Source organism: Rhinopithecus bieti, unplaced genomic scaffold (genome assembly GCF_001698545.2).
Source record: "Rhinopithecus bieti isolate Rb0 unplaced genomic scaffold, ASM169854v2 scaffold_27010, whole genome shotgun sequence".
Lineage (NCBI taxonomy): Eukaryota > Metazoa > Chordata > Mammalia > Primates > Cercopithecidae > Rhinopithecus > Rhinopithecus bieti.
The window spans coordinates 1,620,518-1,638,776 of NW_016812757.1; the positions used below are offsets into that span (position 1 = coordinate 1,620,518).

Genomic DNA, 18,259 nt, shown 5'->3' on the forward strand with positions numbered 1-18,259 from the left:
GGGAAATTGCTGTAAACAAAGTACTAATGGGAGGTAAATTAACCTTTTCAGCAAGACTTCTCTTGGGCTGGGGCTGTGCAGGCTCCAGCAGGAAACAGCACACTCAGGGGCTACTGAGGAAGCTCCGAGGAACCGTTTCCGAGGGAGCGGGCGATCAAGGCCTGGCAAAGCACCCGTCCAGCAACACTGAGGAAAGGGGAGGCTGGGTCTGGAGCCCAGAGATGGCTGCGGGGAGGGCTGCCCACGAGGGCGTGTGCCAGCCGGCAGCAGGCAGGAGATGCACCGGTTTCTCTCTCCTGTACCCTTGGCTTTTCTGCCGGGGCCTCACATAGGCTGAGCCCGGTGAAGCCTGAGGGCAGGGAGGAGGTCCCAGGAATCCGCCCCCGAAAGAGTGCGTGCTGGCCAGGAGCACAGGGAAGACGCGACGCTCTGCACCTTCTACAGGGAGGCTGCCCTTTCATCTCTATCATCTCTATTGCTTTTGTTAGTAACATCATTTTTCCTTCTTAAAGCTTTATCAGGGTTCTAAAGAAGTCTGTTTTATGTAGTCATCTTCATTTGTCTTAACGGTGGAGTATGCTCTGTTAGTTATTTATTTCATTTTTTTTGGAGTGTAAACACAGTCACACGCCACCCAATGATGTTTTGGTTAACAAGGGACCACATAGACCACAGCGGTCCCACAAGATTGTAATGGAGTTGGCATTATTCATGTGTTTGTGGTGATACTGGTGTAAACAAACCTACTGTGCTTTTTATTGTTATTCTAGAATGTACACTTCTACTTACATATATGCGAAAAGTTAACTCTAAAACAGACCCAAGCAGGTCCTTCCGGAAGTATCCAAAAGAAGGCATTGTTATCACAGGAGGTGACAGCTCCCTGGGTGTTACTGCTCCTAAAGGCCTTCTAGCAGGACAAGATGTGGAGTTGGAAGACAGTGATAGTGATGATCTGGACCCTGTGCAGGCCTAGGCTAGTGTGTGTGTTTGCGTCTTAGTTTTTATGTTTTTGTTTTTTGTTTGTTGTTTCTTGTTTTTGAGACAGAGTCTTACTCTGTCACCCAGGCTGGAGTGCAGTGGTGCAATCTCAGCTCACTGCAACCTCTCCACTTCCCAGTTTCAACCAATTCTCCTGCCTCAGTCTCCCGAATAGCTGGGACTACACGCCTGGCTAATTTTTGTATTTTTAGTAGAGACGGGGTTTCGCCATGCTGGCCAGGCTGGTGTCGAACTCCTGACCTCATGTGATCCATCCACCTCTGCCTCCCAAAGTGCTGAGATTACAGGCGTGAGCCACTGTGCACAATCTTATGTCTTAGTTTTTTACACAAATAGAAGTAGAAAATAAAAATAAAAATGTTTTAAATAGAAAAAAGTATATTGAATAAGATTGGAAAGAAAGAAAATGTTTTTGTACAGCTGTACAATGTGGTGGTGTTCTGAGCTAAATGTTATTACAAAAGACTCATGTAGTTAAAACAACATAAAAGTTTATAAAATGAAAAAGTTACAATATACTAAAGCGAATTTTTTATTGAAGAAAGAAATGATTTAAAATAAATTAAGTGCATCCTAAGCATAGAGTGTTTGTAAAGTCTACAGGAGTGTGCGGTAATGTCGTCGGCCTTCATGTTCACTCAGCTCTCACTCAGTGACTCATCCAGAGCAGCGTCCAATCCTGCAAACTCCATGCATGGTAAGTTCATTTCATATACGTTATACCACATGTTTACTATACCCTTTCTGTCTTTAGATATGTTTAGATGCACAAATACTCACCATTGTGTTATAGTTGCCTGGAGTATTCAGCACACTGACACACTGTAGAGGTGTGTAACCTGGACATAAGAGGCTACACCATACAGCCCAGGTGTGCAGTAAGCCATACCCTCTAGGTGCGTGTAAATGCTTTGGGGGGTCTCACAATGACTAATATACCTAACGATACATTTCTCGGAACACATACCTGTCCTTAAGGGAAGCGTAACTGCTCAAGAGGACATGGGTGAGGAACAAAACGGACATTTTAAGAGCCATCCAGTCCCTGCGCAAAACACTCTCATTTATTTATTTCATAGAATGACCCTGTGGAACCAATATTGGAGTTCCTGTGTTATAACTGAATATGGCCCCAGGTCTCACACGCGTCTGTAAGGGAGCCAGAAAGAGAACTGCAAAGCCTCTGACTGCAAAGTCTGTGGGCTGTCTCTGTCCACAGCCCTCTGAAATCTCAACGATGAGGTGGCAAGTGCCAAATTATTGGGTTTGTTTGCCTATTTGACCATTTATATTGTGATCATGACAGACTTATAGAAGTGGGGCAGGAACAGCACAGAAGTAGTCCTGGGGGCTCCCCATCCAGCCTCCCCTAATGTTAGTGTCTTACATAATCACTGCATGATTAGTAAAGTGAGAAATTAACCATAGTACAGTAGCATTTGCTAAACCACAGGTTGTATTTGTATTCCCCCAGTTTCCCACTAGTGTCATTTGCCCTTCCAAGTTCCAATCCCTGATCCCACCTCACATTTGATGGCCTCTCCCTAGTCTTCATCTTCCATGGCCTAAACTAACACTTTTGAAGAGCCCTGGTCATGTATTTTATAGTATGTTATTCGATTTGGCTTTGCCTGATATTTTCCTGTGCTTAACTTGAGACTGTGCTGTATTGAGAAGGACACTGCACCATCATGGGTCATTCACAGGGCATCCTATGGGGGCACGTGGTATCAATATGACTTACTCCTTTTTACTAACCTTGAGCACCTGGTTAAAATGCTGTCTACTGGGAGTCCCCACTGTGAAGTTTCTATTGCTCCCTTTTAATTAATACTTATTTGTTTTGGCAGCATCTATGCAACAATCCTGCTTTTGATTAAATTTTCACTTATGAAAAATATGAAAATAATACCATATCTAATGCCATATCTGGTTTGTGGGATGTATTTGTTTGCTAGGGCTGTCAAAACAAAATGCCACAGACTGGATGGCTTAAGCAACAGAGACGTATTTTCTGGTTGTTCTGGAGGCTGAAGTTTAAGATGAAGGTTTGGTTTTTCTTGAGGCCTCTCTCCTGGGCTTGCAGATGGCTACCTTCTTGCTGTGTCCTCACGGTTTTTCTCCTCTGTGCTTGCATCCCTGATGCCTTTCCTGGTGTCTAAATTTCCTTTTCTTCTAAAGACATCGATCAAATTGGATTAGGGCCCATTCCAAAGGCCTCATTTTAACTTAATAACCTCTTCAAATGCATTGTCTCCAAATGCAATCACATTCTGATGTACTGGGATGTACTTCAGCATATAAATTTGAAACGGGCACAATTCATCCCATAAAATGTGTGTGTGTGTGTGTGTGTGTGTATGCATAGGTGTAGTCAAAATGCAATAAAATACATGTAAAATGTAAACAACAAATTCAGAATAATAGTGACCTGTGGCAGGCAGTGAGGGAGAGAAACGGAATCAGGTATGGTTAAACCATAGCCTTCAACTGGATCTGTAATGTATTATTTCCTAATCTGAGCATAGGACACACTGGCTTTTATAACATTTAGTTTTGTAACTTTTTGAATGTCTGGAATAGTTCTTAATAAATGGCTAGCATTCTTTTAAACAGACATTAAAAGGAGACTACTGGGGCAAGGGGAAAAGTAGCATAGAATTTCTTTCCCAAAATTGATTTTTTGACAGAGGTTCTTCTATTTTGGAAGGTTAATTAAAATCGAAACACCTCTAAAATCCCATATATGAAAGCTAGACCAGCATACAAGTACTGAGCAGGCAGGCTGTCGGAATTGAAGAGCACAATTCAAATTCTTCTTAGGAAGTCAAGCTAGGCTCCTAAATCTTTGTAGTCAGCCCTCTTGGTCTGATAGCAAGCTTTGACTGCCAGCCCCAGCAGGACACCAGGGACCGTTAGGTTCTAAGGCTTTTAAAAATTCCTGGGTCTGAGGAGAGTTGGCCTCCTTTGAGATCCTAAGTGCAGGCAGGAAGTTGGCTGTGCAGCATGGATATGGGATGGAAATAAGGCCCATCAGGCAGCTCCTGGGCGGGCAGAGCCTGGTTAAACAGCACATTTGGCTTCCCCACTGACAGCTCTTGTCTCAGTTATTTCTGCGCCTAATCATTTGTTTAGACTCTGCCATCTCTTCTACAGCTTACTGTGTAGAAATCCCAATCAATGACCATGTGGATAATGAGATATGGGCTAGAGTCTGTGCAGATATATGGAGTTTGTGGTGTGCATGCGTGTGTGTATTTCTCCATGGTATTTACCCCCATCAAACATAGCACATCTGCACTCTGTTAGATGCTACCAATGATAAAATGATAGGTAAGAGTATATGTGCATATTGTACTTTGGGGATTAGACGGGGATGGATTTCTCATTTGAGAGCCATACAAAACAGGTGTTGAGAAGTAAAACTTCACTTGGATGAGACCGTTGGTTCTCTAGCCCAAATCCACATTTCTGGCTTCTTCTGCCATCCCATACTGACATTTTTACATCTTCTTCCCTCTGCTCTCACTGACTGTCCTGGCCATGGCATGAGCCCGCATGCTGCCGTATTCTTTGTGCCTTAACTGTTCTTCTCTTCCATCCATTATTTGCATCCATTTTTTCAAAATTCAAAGTGCAAACCTAAGTCTGCTTTCTCTAACAGGCTTTTCAAACCGCCTGCTTCCTCATTTTTTATGAGCTCCCATGAAGAATTGTGTCATGAGCTCTCTGCTGCTTCTGTGCTTCTGCCTTGGATTACAGTGAATTGTTATGTGGCTGCAATTCATGAAACAACCCTCGATGAAGCACCTACTCTCTACCTGCTAGGTGCCGAGGAGAGAGTGGTAATCAAAATCCTTTCTGTTGATGAGTTTGCAGTGTGGTAAGCAAGATAGAAAAAAATAAACAGAAATAATTAACAATGCAAGGTGATGTGAGGGAATCTGGTAAGTGCTTTAGGAAGACAATTAAAGCTGGGACCTATTTACTAAGAAGCATTGGGAGCACTTCATTTGAGAAATGGCAACTAAGCTGACAGAAGACAAAGAATGAATATGTTATGTGCTGGGAAGAGACCATCTTGGTCATGCGGCAGGATGCCTGGTGACTGCAGAGCACAAAAGACCATGGTGTATTGGCATGGCTGGGGCCTGGAGGTGAGAATGGGGAGGTATATAAGTGGTGAGGTTCAAGTATCAGGCAGGCATTGCCTCATGGAGGGACATGTAGGCCAAGGCACGATGTTTACATGACTTTCTACGTGCACTGAGTATTTGAATTTCCCCCAAATTCGGAATTGAGCAAGTGTGGACACCATACACCAACTGGCGTCCTAATAGGAACACGCTCCACTCACACAGAAACATAAGATAAATAATATACTGTAAAACACCTTAACAAACATTAAGGCAAGAAGAGAAAGCTGTGAGAATTCAAAGTCTGCGTGAGGAGTGGGCTTTCCTTGGGGTTCACAGTTATGTATTACTGTGTAACAAACCACCCTGAAATTCAGCTGCTTAAAGTAAAAATCATTTATTATTTGTCACAATTCTGTGAGTTTACTGGGCTGAGCTGGGGGTGGCGGTGGGTCTCTGCTCTACCCAGTATATCTGAATCCACTCAGATGCTGCATTCATCTGAGGGATGAGCAGGGACTGGAGCAGGCAGATGGCCATTCATCATGCAAGCCTACTCTCTCCATGGTCGTCTGCCACTGGGGTTGTGCAGTCTAGCTAGAGCATCATTAAGACGGGGCGGCTAATTCAAGACAGAACAAGTGAAAGCACAAACACTCTTAAGGAGTAGGCCTAGGCCAGGTGCAGCGGATCACACCTGTAATCCCAGCACTTTGGGAGGCCAAGGCAGGCAGATCACAAGGTCAGGAGATCAAGACTATCCTGGCCAACATGGTGAAACCCCATCTCTACCAAAAAAAAGACAAAAATTAGCTGGGCATGGTGGCACGTGCCTGTAATCCCAACTACTCGGGAGACTGAGGCAGGAGAATCGCTTGAACCAGGGAGTCAGAGGTGGCAGTGAGCCGAGATCGCACCACTGCACCGCACCACTTGACAGAACAAGGCTCCATATCAAAAAAAAAAAAAAAAAAAAGCGTTGGTCTGGAACTGGGCCACTGTCATTTTCAACATTCTGTTAGTCAAATCAGGTCACAAAGCCAGCTTGGATTCAAGAAAAGGGAAACTAAACTCCATCTCTTATTAATATGATTCATAAAGAATTTGTGGCCATCTTTAATTCACTACAATGGGGTTACCAAGAGAGACATGGCCCTAATAGGGTATTAATGCACACATACAGATAGAGAGTTGAAGCCAAAAACTTTAGTCATAGTGGAGAGCTAGTACTGTACTCTCTGCATAAAGCTTTCAGTAATATGCTACCATGATAAGTGAAATGGGATATGAAAATCTAGTTCCCTAGTTCAAATCTCTTCTCAGACCCTTAGCCTTTCAAGAAAAGAATGGAAAGGAGCAGTCACATGAAATATAAAGTCACATGAAATATATTAAAACATGAAACATATTCCTTACAGGTACATAGACCTTGAATTTTTGCCACTAACTAAGGTAAAAACCAGCTAGGAAACCAATATGCAAACAGGTCTGGAATCAGTAAATCCCATATAGGTCTGGCAGAATCAAAGACTAAATTGCTGCACGTGGATGTCTCTATAACATTGAGGATATGCAGACTCCAGTGGAAGATAATTCCCCTGGAAGCTGGACTCACAGACACAAAGCACAAAGAATCTCTTCAGAGTAATCAAAGATAGCATTTTTACCAGATAAACTACAAATAATCGTAATCAAAATTTTTTAATGATCTAAACTATTTTAAAAGTATATTTAAAAAAGAGAATAAAAGACACAAGATAATTCGTAAATAGGAGAATACTATAAATGTGCATATTTGAGAAATAAATAGAAATTTCAGCAATTTAAACAGTTATTGAAATAAACTTAAAATTGAAATATTCATAGAAAGGGATAAATTATAAATTAAACACAACTGAAGAAAGACTTAATGACTTGGAAGAAAAATCTAAGGAAATAACCAAAAGCAGGGTTATTATAACCAAAACCAGGAAGGTAAAGAAATGGAAAATAGAAAGGCACATTTAGATACACGCTGGATGGAATGAGGTCTTGCATATACCTAATCGAAGGAAAGAACAGGGATTGTTAAAAGAATAATGTTAGTAAAGATAAAGGCTAAGAACTTTCTCAATTGAAGGAGCATCCCTCGGACAAAAAAAAAAACTGTACCATTAATGCCAAGTGTAATAAATCAATCAATCTACCATGGTAAAATATTTACAAAATCATAATTAAGGGAAAGATTAATTAATTAAGGTTAATTAAGAAAAGAGAGATAAAATGGATTACCCTTAAAGATAATAGTAGAATTTTCATCAGCAACAAAAGATGAGAGAAAAACAATTACATAGTACTCTCAAGGTACTGATAAAAAAAATAAAAGCCAAGCTGGAATCCTGTAGTTAGCCAAACTCTCAGCTGAGAGTGGGCTGAATGCACTTTTGTTTAAAGCATGCGAAGTCTAACATGGCTTTCACAAAAGTTGGAGAAGTGACTATTAAAAGATATTCTTCAGCAAGAAGAAATATGAGTGCAGAAGGAAGGAGGGGGAATGTATTAGTCTGTTTTCACACTCTGATAAGGACGTACCCAAGACTGGGTAACTTATAAAGAAAAACAGGTTTAATGGATGCACAATTCCATATGGCTGGGGAGGTCTCACAAACATGATGGAAGGTGAAAGGTACGTCTTACATTGGCTGCAGGCAAGAGAGAGAATGAAAGCCAAGGGAAAGGGGTTTCCCTTTATAAAACCATCAGCTCTTGTGAGCCTTATTCACTACCATGAGAACAGTATGGGAGAAACCACCCCATGATTTAACTGTCTCCCACCAGGTCCCATCTACAACATGAGGGAATAATGGGAGCTACAATTCAAGATGAGATTTGGGTGGGGAAGCAGGCAAACCATATTGGGGAACACAAAGCAGTGGCAAAAAATGGAAGCAATAAATTACATTGGAAATATGTAAATGCGTTTCAGCTTTAAAACTCATTTTGTGAATACTAATAATGAGAAAAAATAAAATGTTGGACTCTATAACAACATGGAAGCTAGGAGATGGCAATAAAGCTTTCTACTTTTTTTTTTTTTTTAGTAGAATGAAGATTTTGATTAATTGGATACCTTTTGAGAAAAATAAAGATTAAGCACATATGTTATAAATCCGGGGGTAATTACTAGTAGAATAGATACATGATACAAGTGCATAGACAAATCTCACTTAATATTTAGTGGTTACCTGAAATATAGGCATATTATATACATAATCTTATAAAACAGTTGTTACTTGGCTTCTGCAATTGTTCTTTTCTTCATTTACACATGACTATTTCTGTGAGTTTCATCAGTGCTCAAAGTTGTACATTCTACAGTATAACACATTCATTATTTATTGTCTCCATTCTTTACAAGGCATAGACTTTTTAATACATTATCACAACTCTAAATAATTTACAATTATTATAATACAAAAACTAAGGCTTAGTGTAGCTGAAAATTGTGAATAATCATGAAGTTTTCAAAAGCAAGACTAGCATTCCAACCCAAGTCTGACTGTCTGCACCAAAACCCATCCTGTTTCCCACATGTGAGGTTGGCTTTAAGAGTTAAGGCAACACCTTTTTGATGACAGCGATGCTCCCCTCCTCATAGTACAGATGGTAAAGGAGACTGACCTGCGGTGAGTAGGTGGTTTTATGGAGAAACTGATCCTCTCAGACAACTCTGAAAATAGAAGCAACATGCTGAGCTTATTTTTCCTCATCTAAGATCTTCTAATTGGAGCTTCCCAGCCAGACAATCCTCATGAGTTCACCCCTTTGTTCATGTCTGCTTCTGATCCTCTGAACATTTCCATGATCATTTTCAGGGAGAGGTAAGAGGAAGCAGAGTGTTACCGGGTAGGGGTCGGCAGTTTTGAAGACTTGTAGCTGTGAATCTTTCAGGGAATAATCCAGAACGGTCTCCTCACTGGACAGGAAAGGAAACCTGTCCTGGAGCGGCGAATCCTCTGTCCCCCGACGTGTGCACAGCTAATGGTCAGGAGAGGGGGTTCTATGGGATGTATTCAACCTGCTGCTGCAGGGCTCCGGTTGCCAAGCATTTCCCCAATACTTAACCCCCTACTATTAAAGGTACATTCCTTTGTATTTAAAGCCCAGTGAATCTGGGAGTCCCCTTTTAAATGTCAGTACCTCTGTGAGTAACCCTATAAACCATTCTCAACCGTTATCATTCTAATGTCAATTGGTCTGTAAGGAATTAACACACTGGCCACCTAGTAAATCTGTGGTAATTACAGGGTCATGAGTTTCCAGCCAACAGCATGTATATAGGCTTTGGAATCAGACAAGGATAGTGCTCATTCGGGCACTAACTTGCTGCATTCTTGGCCAAATTGCTTAATCCCTCTAAGCTTCCCCATTTTTCCCCCATAAGATGAAAAAGAAAAACCATGTACTTCATGTGGCAACCGTAAATATTCCAATTAGATAAGATGTTTACACTCAGCATTGTCTTATAGTACACACTCAGGAGTGGTGTGTGTGTGTGTGTGTTTTCATTTTTTACAGTATTAAATGCCTATACATGGGAAAAGGTGTTTGACCAGGTAGTGAGTTCCTTGTTCATGGAGGTGTTCAAGCAGAGGATAAGTAATTCTTTGCTGGGACATATTTAGCACAGTGCTGGTCACACGGTGGGCACTCAGGAAATATTTGTGTGATCTAAACGTGAACTTTTGCCTCCCACCTGTTCGTTCAGTACATCCCGCCCCTCTACCTATCCCAAGATCTGTCGCCCCTAGCAAAGAATGTGAAGGCATGTGTCACATGCCTAGGGATCAATTCTGCATCAGGGACTTGTACAAAACCCAACAGTGCAGCCTCTGAGTCAGCAGACCCTGACTGTTGACTAACCAGGGTGACAAATACTGGCGTTTCCCAGGCCCACCTCAGCAAGACAAGTGGAAGTGCAGTGGAGGAGATCAGAGGTGGAGGACAGCCCGAGCGCGGGTGCCTCCTGCAGGAGCAGCAATGATGGCCATGGGGGGATGCGCGTCAGTATCGTCATATCTTTTTGTGTTTCAGGAGGATCCTGGTTTCAACTGTTGTTCACTAATTCAAATATAAAACAGCAAGAGCAACAACAGCAACTGCGTGAACCCAGTGGAACATATTTGCAGGTGACTTTGTGACCCCATCCTCAGGCCCCGGATGGCTCCCTGGCAGCAGTGCCTGGGGAGGTGGCCAGGCACCTCCATGGAGGAGATGAACGCCCTTTCGTAATGTGTTAAAATGTCATCTTGTCCACAGAGAGTAGCAACTTGCCAAATGCTATTTCATGGTCCTTAAGTGGAATGCTCAGTCTCATGGAATATATTGTGTATTATTCTGTCAAGAAGGGATTTGGAGGTTTTCAAGTCTTGTGTAACTTTTTAAAAAATTAACATTAATGGAGCTAGTAATTTTTGTAGTATACCTATGAAGTGAACTGGCGTAAGTAAAATGTTTTCTCTTTCCGTCGACTAGGGGTCATAATGACTATGAGTTTCCAGTTCATACTGGCTCTCTTTTTCAGAGTAAAAGTAAATTGCAAAGAAAGTAGACTCTGTGCAAAGAAAGACATATCAGCCAAGCATCTCACAACCACAGGGTATCTACCTAATCTTCAGACTGTAGATGCCCAAATGTGGTGAAATCTGATTTTCCCATTGAAATGTTCTCCTTTATCTCAAGGTCTGTTTCATTGACTTGAAATATTCAGTTTTCACTGACTTCAGGTACTTACTTTTACAGTGTCCAAAATCACCTCTGTGATTTGCCTTTTGGGTCCAGACTTATAAATAATTGTAGTACTGTCTAGTAAAACAGCTGAGAGCGAGCATTTTTAATATCCTATTTTCATCATTGTTTACTTAGAGTTTTAAAATTAATAATATAAAAGGACAAAAATCCAAAGACAAAATGAGGAACAATGCTTTTTAATATTCTTTAGGACTAGTGATATCCCAAAGACTGATATGCAAGCAGTTGTAAGGTGCATGGTCTTAGTGGAAAAAAAAATCATTAAAAAACATGAGATTTGGAATCATGCAATACTGTGTTTAAATTCTGATTATGCCACTAAATATGTGTGTGGCATTGCAACTTGTACTTAATGACTTTGAGTCTTAGTCTCCTCCTTTGGAAAATGGATTTGGGATACTGACCAGAGGACAGGCGAAGGTGCAACGTGGTAGAACTTGTGTGTGTTTGATCTTGGTGACTGTGGTGTCACAGGAGCTGAGTGACTCCAATTTCTCTGACCACCCCTCCCTGATGCAAACTCAGGTTGGCTATTTGCTCCTCTGTGTCCTTGCACAACTGGTTCCTCCACTGTGCACAGATCCCTTGGTTTTGTGGGTTGTGCAGCTTCAGGTAGCCGAGCCATGGACAGAGTGGCTCTGGGGCAGCCTCGTCCACAGGCAGTCCTGGAACATGGATAATGGATGCAGACTCTTCCAAGCTTTGGACAAGCCTAGTACTTTTATTTCAGTCATGTAGAAATAAAAACTTACCGCCTGGGGTGAGAGCCCTGGGAACTCGTGTCTGGGGGAGCAGGAGACACGCACTGCATTCCTATGACTCTTTTCCTAGAGTCAGTATCTGTGACGTTTTGTGTTTTTCAGAGCTTTGGAGGTTCCCCTTCCCTTTCCATGCAGCACTTGACTGCTAATGCCTTCATTATGACAGTAACAGCTGTCCCTTGGTCCTCTTCATAGTCTGCACTCTCTCTGTCCAGGCACAAAAGGGCGAGCGCTTAGCGACTCTTTCCATATGCCTAAGAAATGACCATCTTTATGTCCACGTATGTCCACTTCTCAGCTCCTACTTAACAGTGAGAACAAGCACACGTACATCCTGAACTTAAAATAAAATTTAAAAACAGAAGTGACCAGAGTTTTCTCAGGGCTTTCTCTGACCATCCCTCCCTGATGCAAACTCTGGTTGGCTGTTTGCTCCTCTGTGTCCTTGCACAGCTCCTTCCTCCACTATGCACAGGTCCCTTGGTTTTGTGGTTATTTGTGGTCCTGTGTCCTCTGCTGGACTGGCACTCCCAAGAAGCCAGCACTGCATCCTACTGGAGTCTGTGTCCCCTCCTTCCAGCAGTTACCTGCTTCAAGGTTGGCATCTGTAAGTATTTGTTGATTTAGGGGAGCTGACAAATCTAAGGTTTAGGTTAAATAGATGATCTCTCAGAATCAGATTTAGGCTCCTGTTCCCATCCCCTTAAAAGCCCTTTTCTCATTCAGCATCTTTCTCTTCTGATTTTTCCATAATGTATCTTCAATAATATGTCTATTTCAGACCCCACTAGAGCCAAGCCAATGCTCTGAATGGATCAACAGTTCATGCTGGGGAGGCAGTGGATTTCCCTGTGCTGGAATTCTGGGGGTCAGGGTCTTGCTGTTCAGCACAGCTGATCACTTACCACGGTCACTACATTGCCGTCAGCTCAATCTAGACATGAAGATGTGGCCAGCGGGGTCGCATTCCAGGGACAGGGCCCAGAGGAACTGCCAGAGCCACCTTCTCTCTGAAGGAAAACTGTCCACCACCCCAGCAGCTTAGATTTTGCGGTGAGATATCCAGGTGGAATCTGATCAGATCCACTAGAGCCTCCCAAGGCATCTTTTCACTCCTTTGCTGTTCTGTGGAAATTGGGATTTAGCAGAGACCCGGTTGACATAATCTTCTTATTGAGTGCTGGAGTTCGGTGGGTGGAAGGCAAGGGGGCTTCGGGATTATTAGGCAGCTGCTCCCTTGTGATGTGGAAAAGCAAAGTGTGCCTTTGAAACAGTCACGAGAATTAAATAAATGATTAGGCCAGCCTGTGTATCTGTGTATGGGGAGGTAAGAAAGCCAACCTTTTTTTAAAACAAACAAACAAACAAACAAACAAACAAAAAACACACCAGTCTCACTCTATCTCCCAGGCTAGAGTACAGTGGCATGATATTGATTTACTGCAACCTCGTCTCCCATGTTCAAGTGATTCTCGTGCCTCAGCCTCCTGAATAGCTGGGGCTACAGGCATGTGCCACCGCATCTGGATAATTTTTGCATTTTTAGTAGAGATGGGGTTTCACCATATTGGTCAGGCTGATCTCGAACTCCTGACCTTGAGTGATTCACCCAGTAAGGCAACCTTCTTAGAGATGCCATGTTATTGGTTTTACCACATTTTGAAATTCAACATCAGCCCAGAAGGACTTTAGCATTTTACACTCACATACAGCATCAGTCGACATGGACTAACCATGCATACAATGATATCTAGCATTCAGAGAACAAATGGTACTTTTAATTAATCGAAAATTAAGCTTTGAGGATTGCTAAGTTAGCCTCATTATTCACCACATTGTGATTGTCATCTAACAAAGTAACACACTGCAATTGAAATATTTAATTCATAATCCTAATAATTAGAGTCAAAATTTTTGGGCTTGAAAAGGTGCTTTTCCACAAGGAAGAATAAACACACACAGTTGCCCTTAATCATCTCTTCACTTAACACATATTCATTGAGCATCAACTGCATGCCAGGCACTGAGTAAGCCTTCAGGTTACACAAAATAGATAATTAAATAGGCACAATCCTTGCCTTGTACAGCTTTCTGGTTAGCATAAAAGGAAGACATTCAGTAAATAAACACAAATAAATATATAGATATACTTTGATAAGTGCCATGTGGTAAAATAAATGCACTTAGAATGATAGATACTAAAAATGAATGTAAAAGTCTCTAGTTAAACAGAGTTCAACTATAAAAGTAATAACTGGATAAAATGAGCACTCTTTCTTTTTTTACTCTATTTCTTCTTGCTGTCAATTTTTATATACACACAAGACTCTTTTTGTTAGAATATAACCCAGCATGCTGTGTTGAAATCACCTCTTTGTCCTTCATTCTAGAGCATGAGCTCCTGGAGGATAAAGACAAAGAAAGAGTTGAATTCATCTTTCGATTCAGTAAGTCTTATAGGTGCCTGGCTCAGAGAACTGCTCGATTGTTTAAAACATTTTAATTTAATTTTAAGTTCCAGGATACATGTGCAGAAGGTGACGGTTTGTTACATAGGTAAATGTGTGTCATGGTGGTTTGCTGCACCTGTCAACCCATCACCTAGGTATTAAGCCCTGCATGCATTAGCCATCTTCCTCTCCCCAGCCTCTTGACAGGTCCCAATGTGTGTTGCTCCCCTCCCTGTGTTCATGTGTTCTCATTGTTCGGTTACCACTTATAAGTGAGAACATGCAGTGTTTATTTTGCTGCTCCTGCGTTAGTTCGCGGAGAATAATGGCTTCCAGCTCTATTCATGTCCCTGCAAAGGATATGATCTCGTTCCTTTTTATGGCTGCATAGTATGCCATGGGGTATAGGTACCACATTTTTTAAATCTATTTACATAAAATAGATAATTAAATAGGCACAATTCTTGGCTTGTATAGTTTTCTAGTTAGCATAAAAGAAAGACATTCAGTAAATAAACACAAATAAATATATAGATGTACCTTGGTAAGTGATATGGTAAAATAAATGCACTTAGAATGATAGATACTAAAAGTGCTATCATTGATGGGCATTTTTGCTGATTCCATGTCTTTGCTATCGTGAATAGTGCAGCAGTGAACATACGCGTGTGTGTATCTTTATAATAGAATGATTTATAATCTTTTGGGTATATATCCAGTAATGGGATTGCTGGGTCAAATGGTATTTCTGGTTCTAGTTCTTTGCAGAATCACCACACTGTATTCAACAATGCTTTGAGCTAATTTACATTCCCACCAACAGTGTAAAAGCATTTTTATTGGAAAGCTGCCCAATTTAATGAATCTAAACATCAAGCTTTAAAAGAATATTAAAATGAGCAGGCCCAGCCATCCGTACTACCAACATGCATCTAATCACAACAGCAATTTACCAGGATGGGTCACATATATGCCTATTCAGCCATGCTAAATTCTTCTGGGAAAAATGGGGAAGCTAGAAAACCAATACTTTTGTCATGATCTTAACTTAGGGAAGGATTGCCAGAGGTGGCCCCAGTGCCCTGCCAAGGTACTTACAGTCAGTCTTGGGAGATCATTGAAGATACCAGTGAGCAGAGCTGATAGGGATCAAGGGAGCTGGTGGTGTGGGCATTCATCAGACAGACTTCGATTTCTGTGCTAATTGTGTGGTCAAGCTACATCCGTTCTGTTTTCAGATCTGTTGAATGAGGAAAGTGAGTGAGTCAGTTTCAAAGGCAGTATGATGTCATTTTAAAACTCCTGGGCTTGGCCTGAGAAAACACGAATTTGAAGCTTCAGATCCGTTGTATGTGAGCTCTATGAACTTCACAAAGCTACTTAATTTTCATGAGATTTAGCTCTCTTGTGTATCAAAGGAGCATAGCAGACATATATTAAACAGTCTTTTTGATGAAAATCAGATGAAATAGTAGATGAAAAATCATTTTGTTAATTGAATATACGATATAAATTTCAAGATCTTGCTGCCCTAGTCTCACAGAAAATCGTCACAAATAATGCCCTTTTCTTCGCATCCAAATCGTTTCTTCTTTTGAAATTCCCAATATGCAGTAAAGTGCCTTAAGAGTAGCAGGTGCTGAATAACTGCTTGTTTCATGAGAGAATTAATAAAGAACTCAAGAGACATTTGCAAGGCAGCTGCTGGGGATTAGTGGGAATTTCTGAGGCCCCATGAAGCCGAAGAGCTCAATCCATAGGTGAAAACCTCAACCTTGGGTCCTTGGTTTAACTGTTCCAAAGCCAACACTGAATGGACCAGTGCAAGTGGGGGTGCTGCCCTGGCTGTTCACTCCAAGCAAGCCTATGTTCTGCGAAATGGGGGTACCCACCTGTGCTGAGGAGGGTGGCAAGCGGGCTCTCCTGCCAGTTCCACCATTTACTTAGCTGTAAGACAGTGGACAAATGGAAACAAACGATCCAGCATCCACAACTTGATAAAGATTTCCAGACTGAATACTGATTCGTTCCACTATGTCATATGTACTTTAAAATTCTTGATCTTTGAAATTTGTTTTAGTTTTATGATTAAAAATAACATTTTATTGAACATTACTAAAAGTTCTATGATTAAATATTAGCACTTCCTTGTTTCACTCCCTCTCATTTCATCTTGTCTCCCTTATCAGAGGCAACCATTTTCACCTTTTTTGGCTTTTTCTTGGTCTTGAAATAAATATTTATATGCCTACTATCTTTTGATTCATTAATTTTAAATATTATCTAACTAATTCCTACCGTGAGAGATGAGAATTTAATTCTCTTATACTAGCTTTCCCTCAGCTTCTTTTACCATTCTTCCTAAATAGCAATTCTAAAAATGTTAGCTTAATGAAGGTCAGCATTATTATTATGCTCTGCAAATATTATACATAGCTGTGCATTGTAGGGTATTGTGATTACATTTTTTAAAAGGTTTCTCCTGAAGTTAGCAATTGTCTTGTTTTATCATTTCTTTAGAATTTTGTGCCCCTTGTTCAAACTTTCCAGATCTTCCTTGTTCTGGTTTTCTATAAGGTTCATTGCATCAGTAAAGGATCAGTTCATACTTTCCTTCCTGGGGCACTCGGGGGATCACCAGCGCCTGTCTTCCAGGATTGGTTTCTCTCTGGGTCATCCATGCAGCCTTCTCATGGGACTTCCCACCAGTCATCCGAGGAAGTCCCCTTCTCCTGAGTCACATCCCTGCTTTCAGAGTCTTACGTCTTCTTTCTTTTGCTGGCTGGTTTGTATTGCTGGGGCATTTTTTCAGTTGCATCGTCAGGTTAATGGGATGGCACCAGGTAGAAGGCAGGGGCACAGCCTGCTCAGCCTGTCGGTGTCCTGTTTGCCACAGCTCCTGCCTGGGCAGTTTGCTCCCAGGCCTGAGAACAGTTAGTAACTTGGGATCTCCCTCTACTATTATCCTAGAGATTCATTTATCTTCTCTCATACTGGATTCCTCTTTTCTCTATTTCTTGTGATCCTTTTTGTTTTATTTTATTTTTGCTTTCCTCAGCAACTTCCCAAGAAAGTGAGTATGAGAGGTAAACGTTTTGGGACCTAGCGTGTCAGAAACGTCCTTTGTATAAAATTTAGGTTGGAAATATTTTTTTCTTCAGAAATTTGAAGGCATTTGACCGGGCATGGTGACTCATGCCTGTAATTTCCCAGCACTCTGGGAGGCTGAGGCAGGTGGATCACTTGATGTCAGGAGTTTGAGGCCAGCCTGGCCAACATGGTGAAACCCTGTCTCCACTAAAAATACAAAACTTAGCCAGGCGTGGTGCCGCAGGCCTGTAATCCCAGTTACTCTAGAGGGTGAGGCAGGAGGATTGCTTGAACCTGGGAGGCAGAGGTTGCAGTGAGCCAAGATGGCACCGCTGCGCTCCAGCCTGGGTGACAGAGTGAGACTCCATATCAAAATAAATAAACAAATAAATAAATAAATAAATATAAATAAAAAGAAAAGAAATTTGAAGGCATTCATTGTCCTTTGGTTAGTATCTGGGTTCCTTTAAATAAATCTGAAGTTATTCTGACTTTTTAATTGTTTGTGTATGAACTGCTTTTTTTCTATGAACATTTTTATGATCTTCTCTTTGTCCCTAGTTTGCTGAAATTTATATTGGTGCTTCTTGGTGGATTTATAGACCATAATTGTTGCAATAATGCTGCATAACAAACGACCCTGGACGTCAGTGGCTTTTCTCACTCCTGGCTCTGCGGGTCAGCTCCTTTGGCTCTCTGTGTATTTATGGGTCAAGTTCAGGCATTGCATTTCTCAGCGTGGAGCCCAGGCTGAAGGAACATTTGCTACCTGCAGGGTAAACTTCTCAGGGCACAAGGCAAGAGTGTTTAAGGTTCATCCAAACACCATGGGCACACTTATAGCCTCCCGCCAGATGTGGGGTATATCAAACCCAGTTATGTCCCATCGCCCAGTGCGAGTCATATGGCCAAGTCCAAGTCAAAAGATCAATGAGGTTTCCCTGCCCACAGTGAACTAACACAAGAGTGAGGAGGGGGAAAGAACCATAAACCACACTTTGGGAGGCCGAGGTGGGTGGATCACGGGGTC

At 41.6% G+C, this 18,259-nt stretch overlaps 1 protein-coding gene across 1 annotated transcript in view; it reads left to right on the forward strand.

The window, feature by feature from the left end:
* Positions 1–10,337: 10,337 nt before the first annotated feature.
* The window catches only part of LOC108545142 (uncharacterized), a 76,397-nt gene continuing 68,475 nt past the window's right edge, over positions 10,338–18,259 (forward strand). Inside the window, exons 1-4 of the mRNA XM_017896622.1 lie at positions 10,338–10,405; positions 10,653–10,708; positions 12,143–12,286; positions 14,080–14,136. Of these exons, the coding sequence (XP_017752111.1) occupies positions 10,338–10,405; positions 10,653–10,708; positions 12,143–12,286; positions 14,080–14,136 (325 nt within the window). The remainder of the gene's footprint in view (positions 10,406–10,652; positions 10,709–12,142; positions 12,287–14,079; positions 14,137–18,259) is intronic.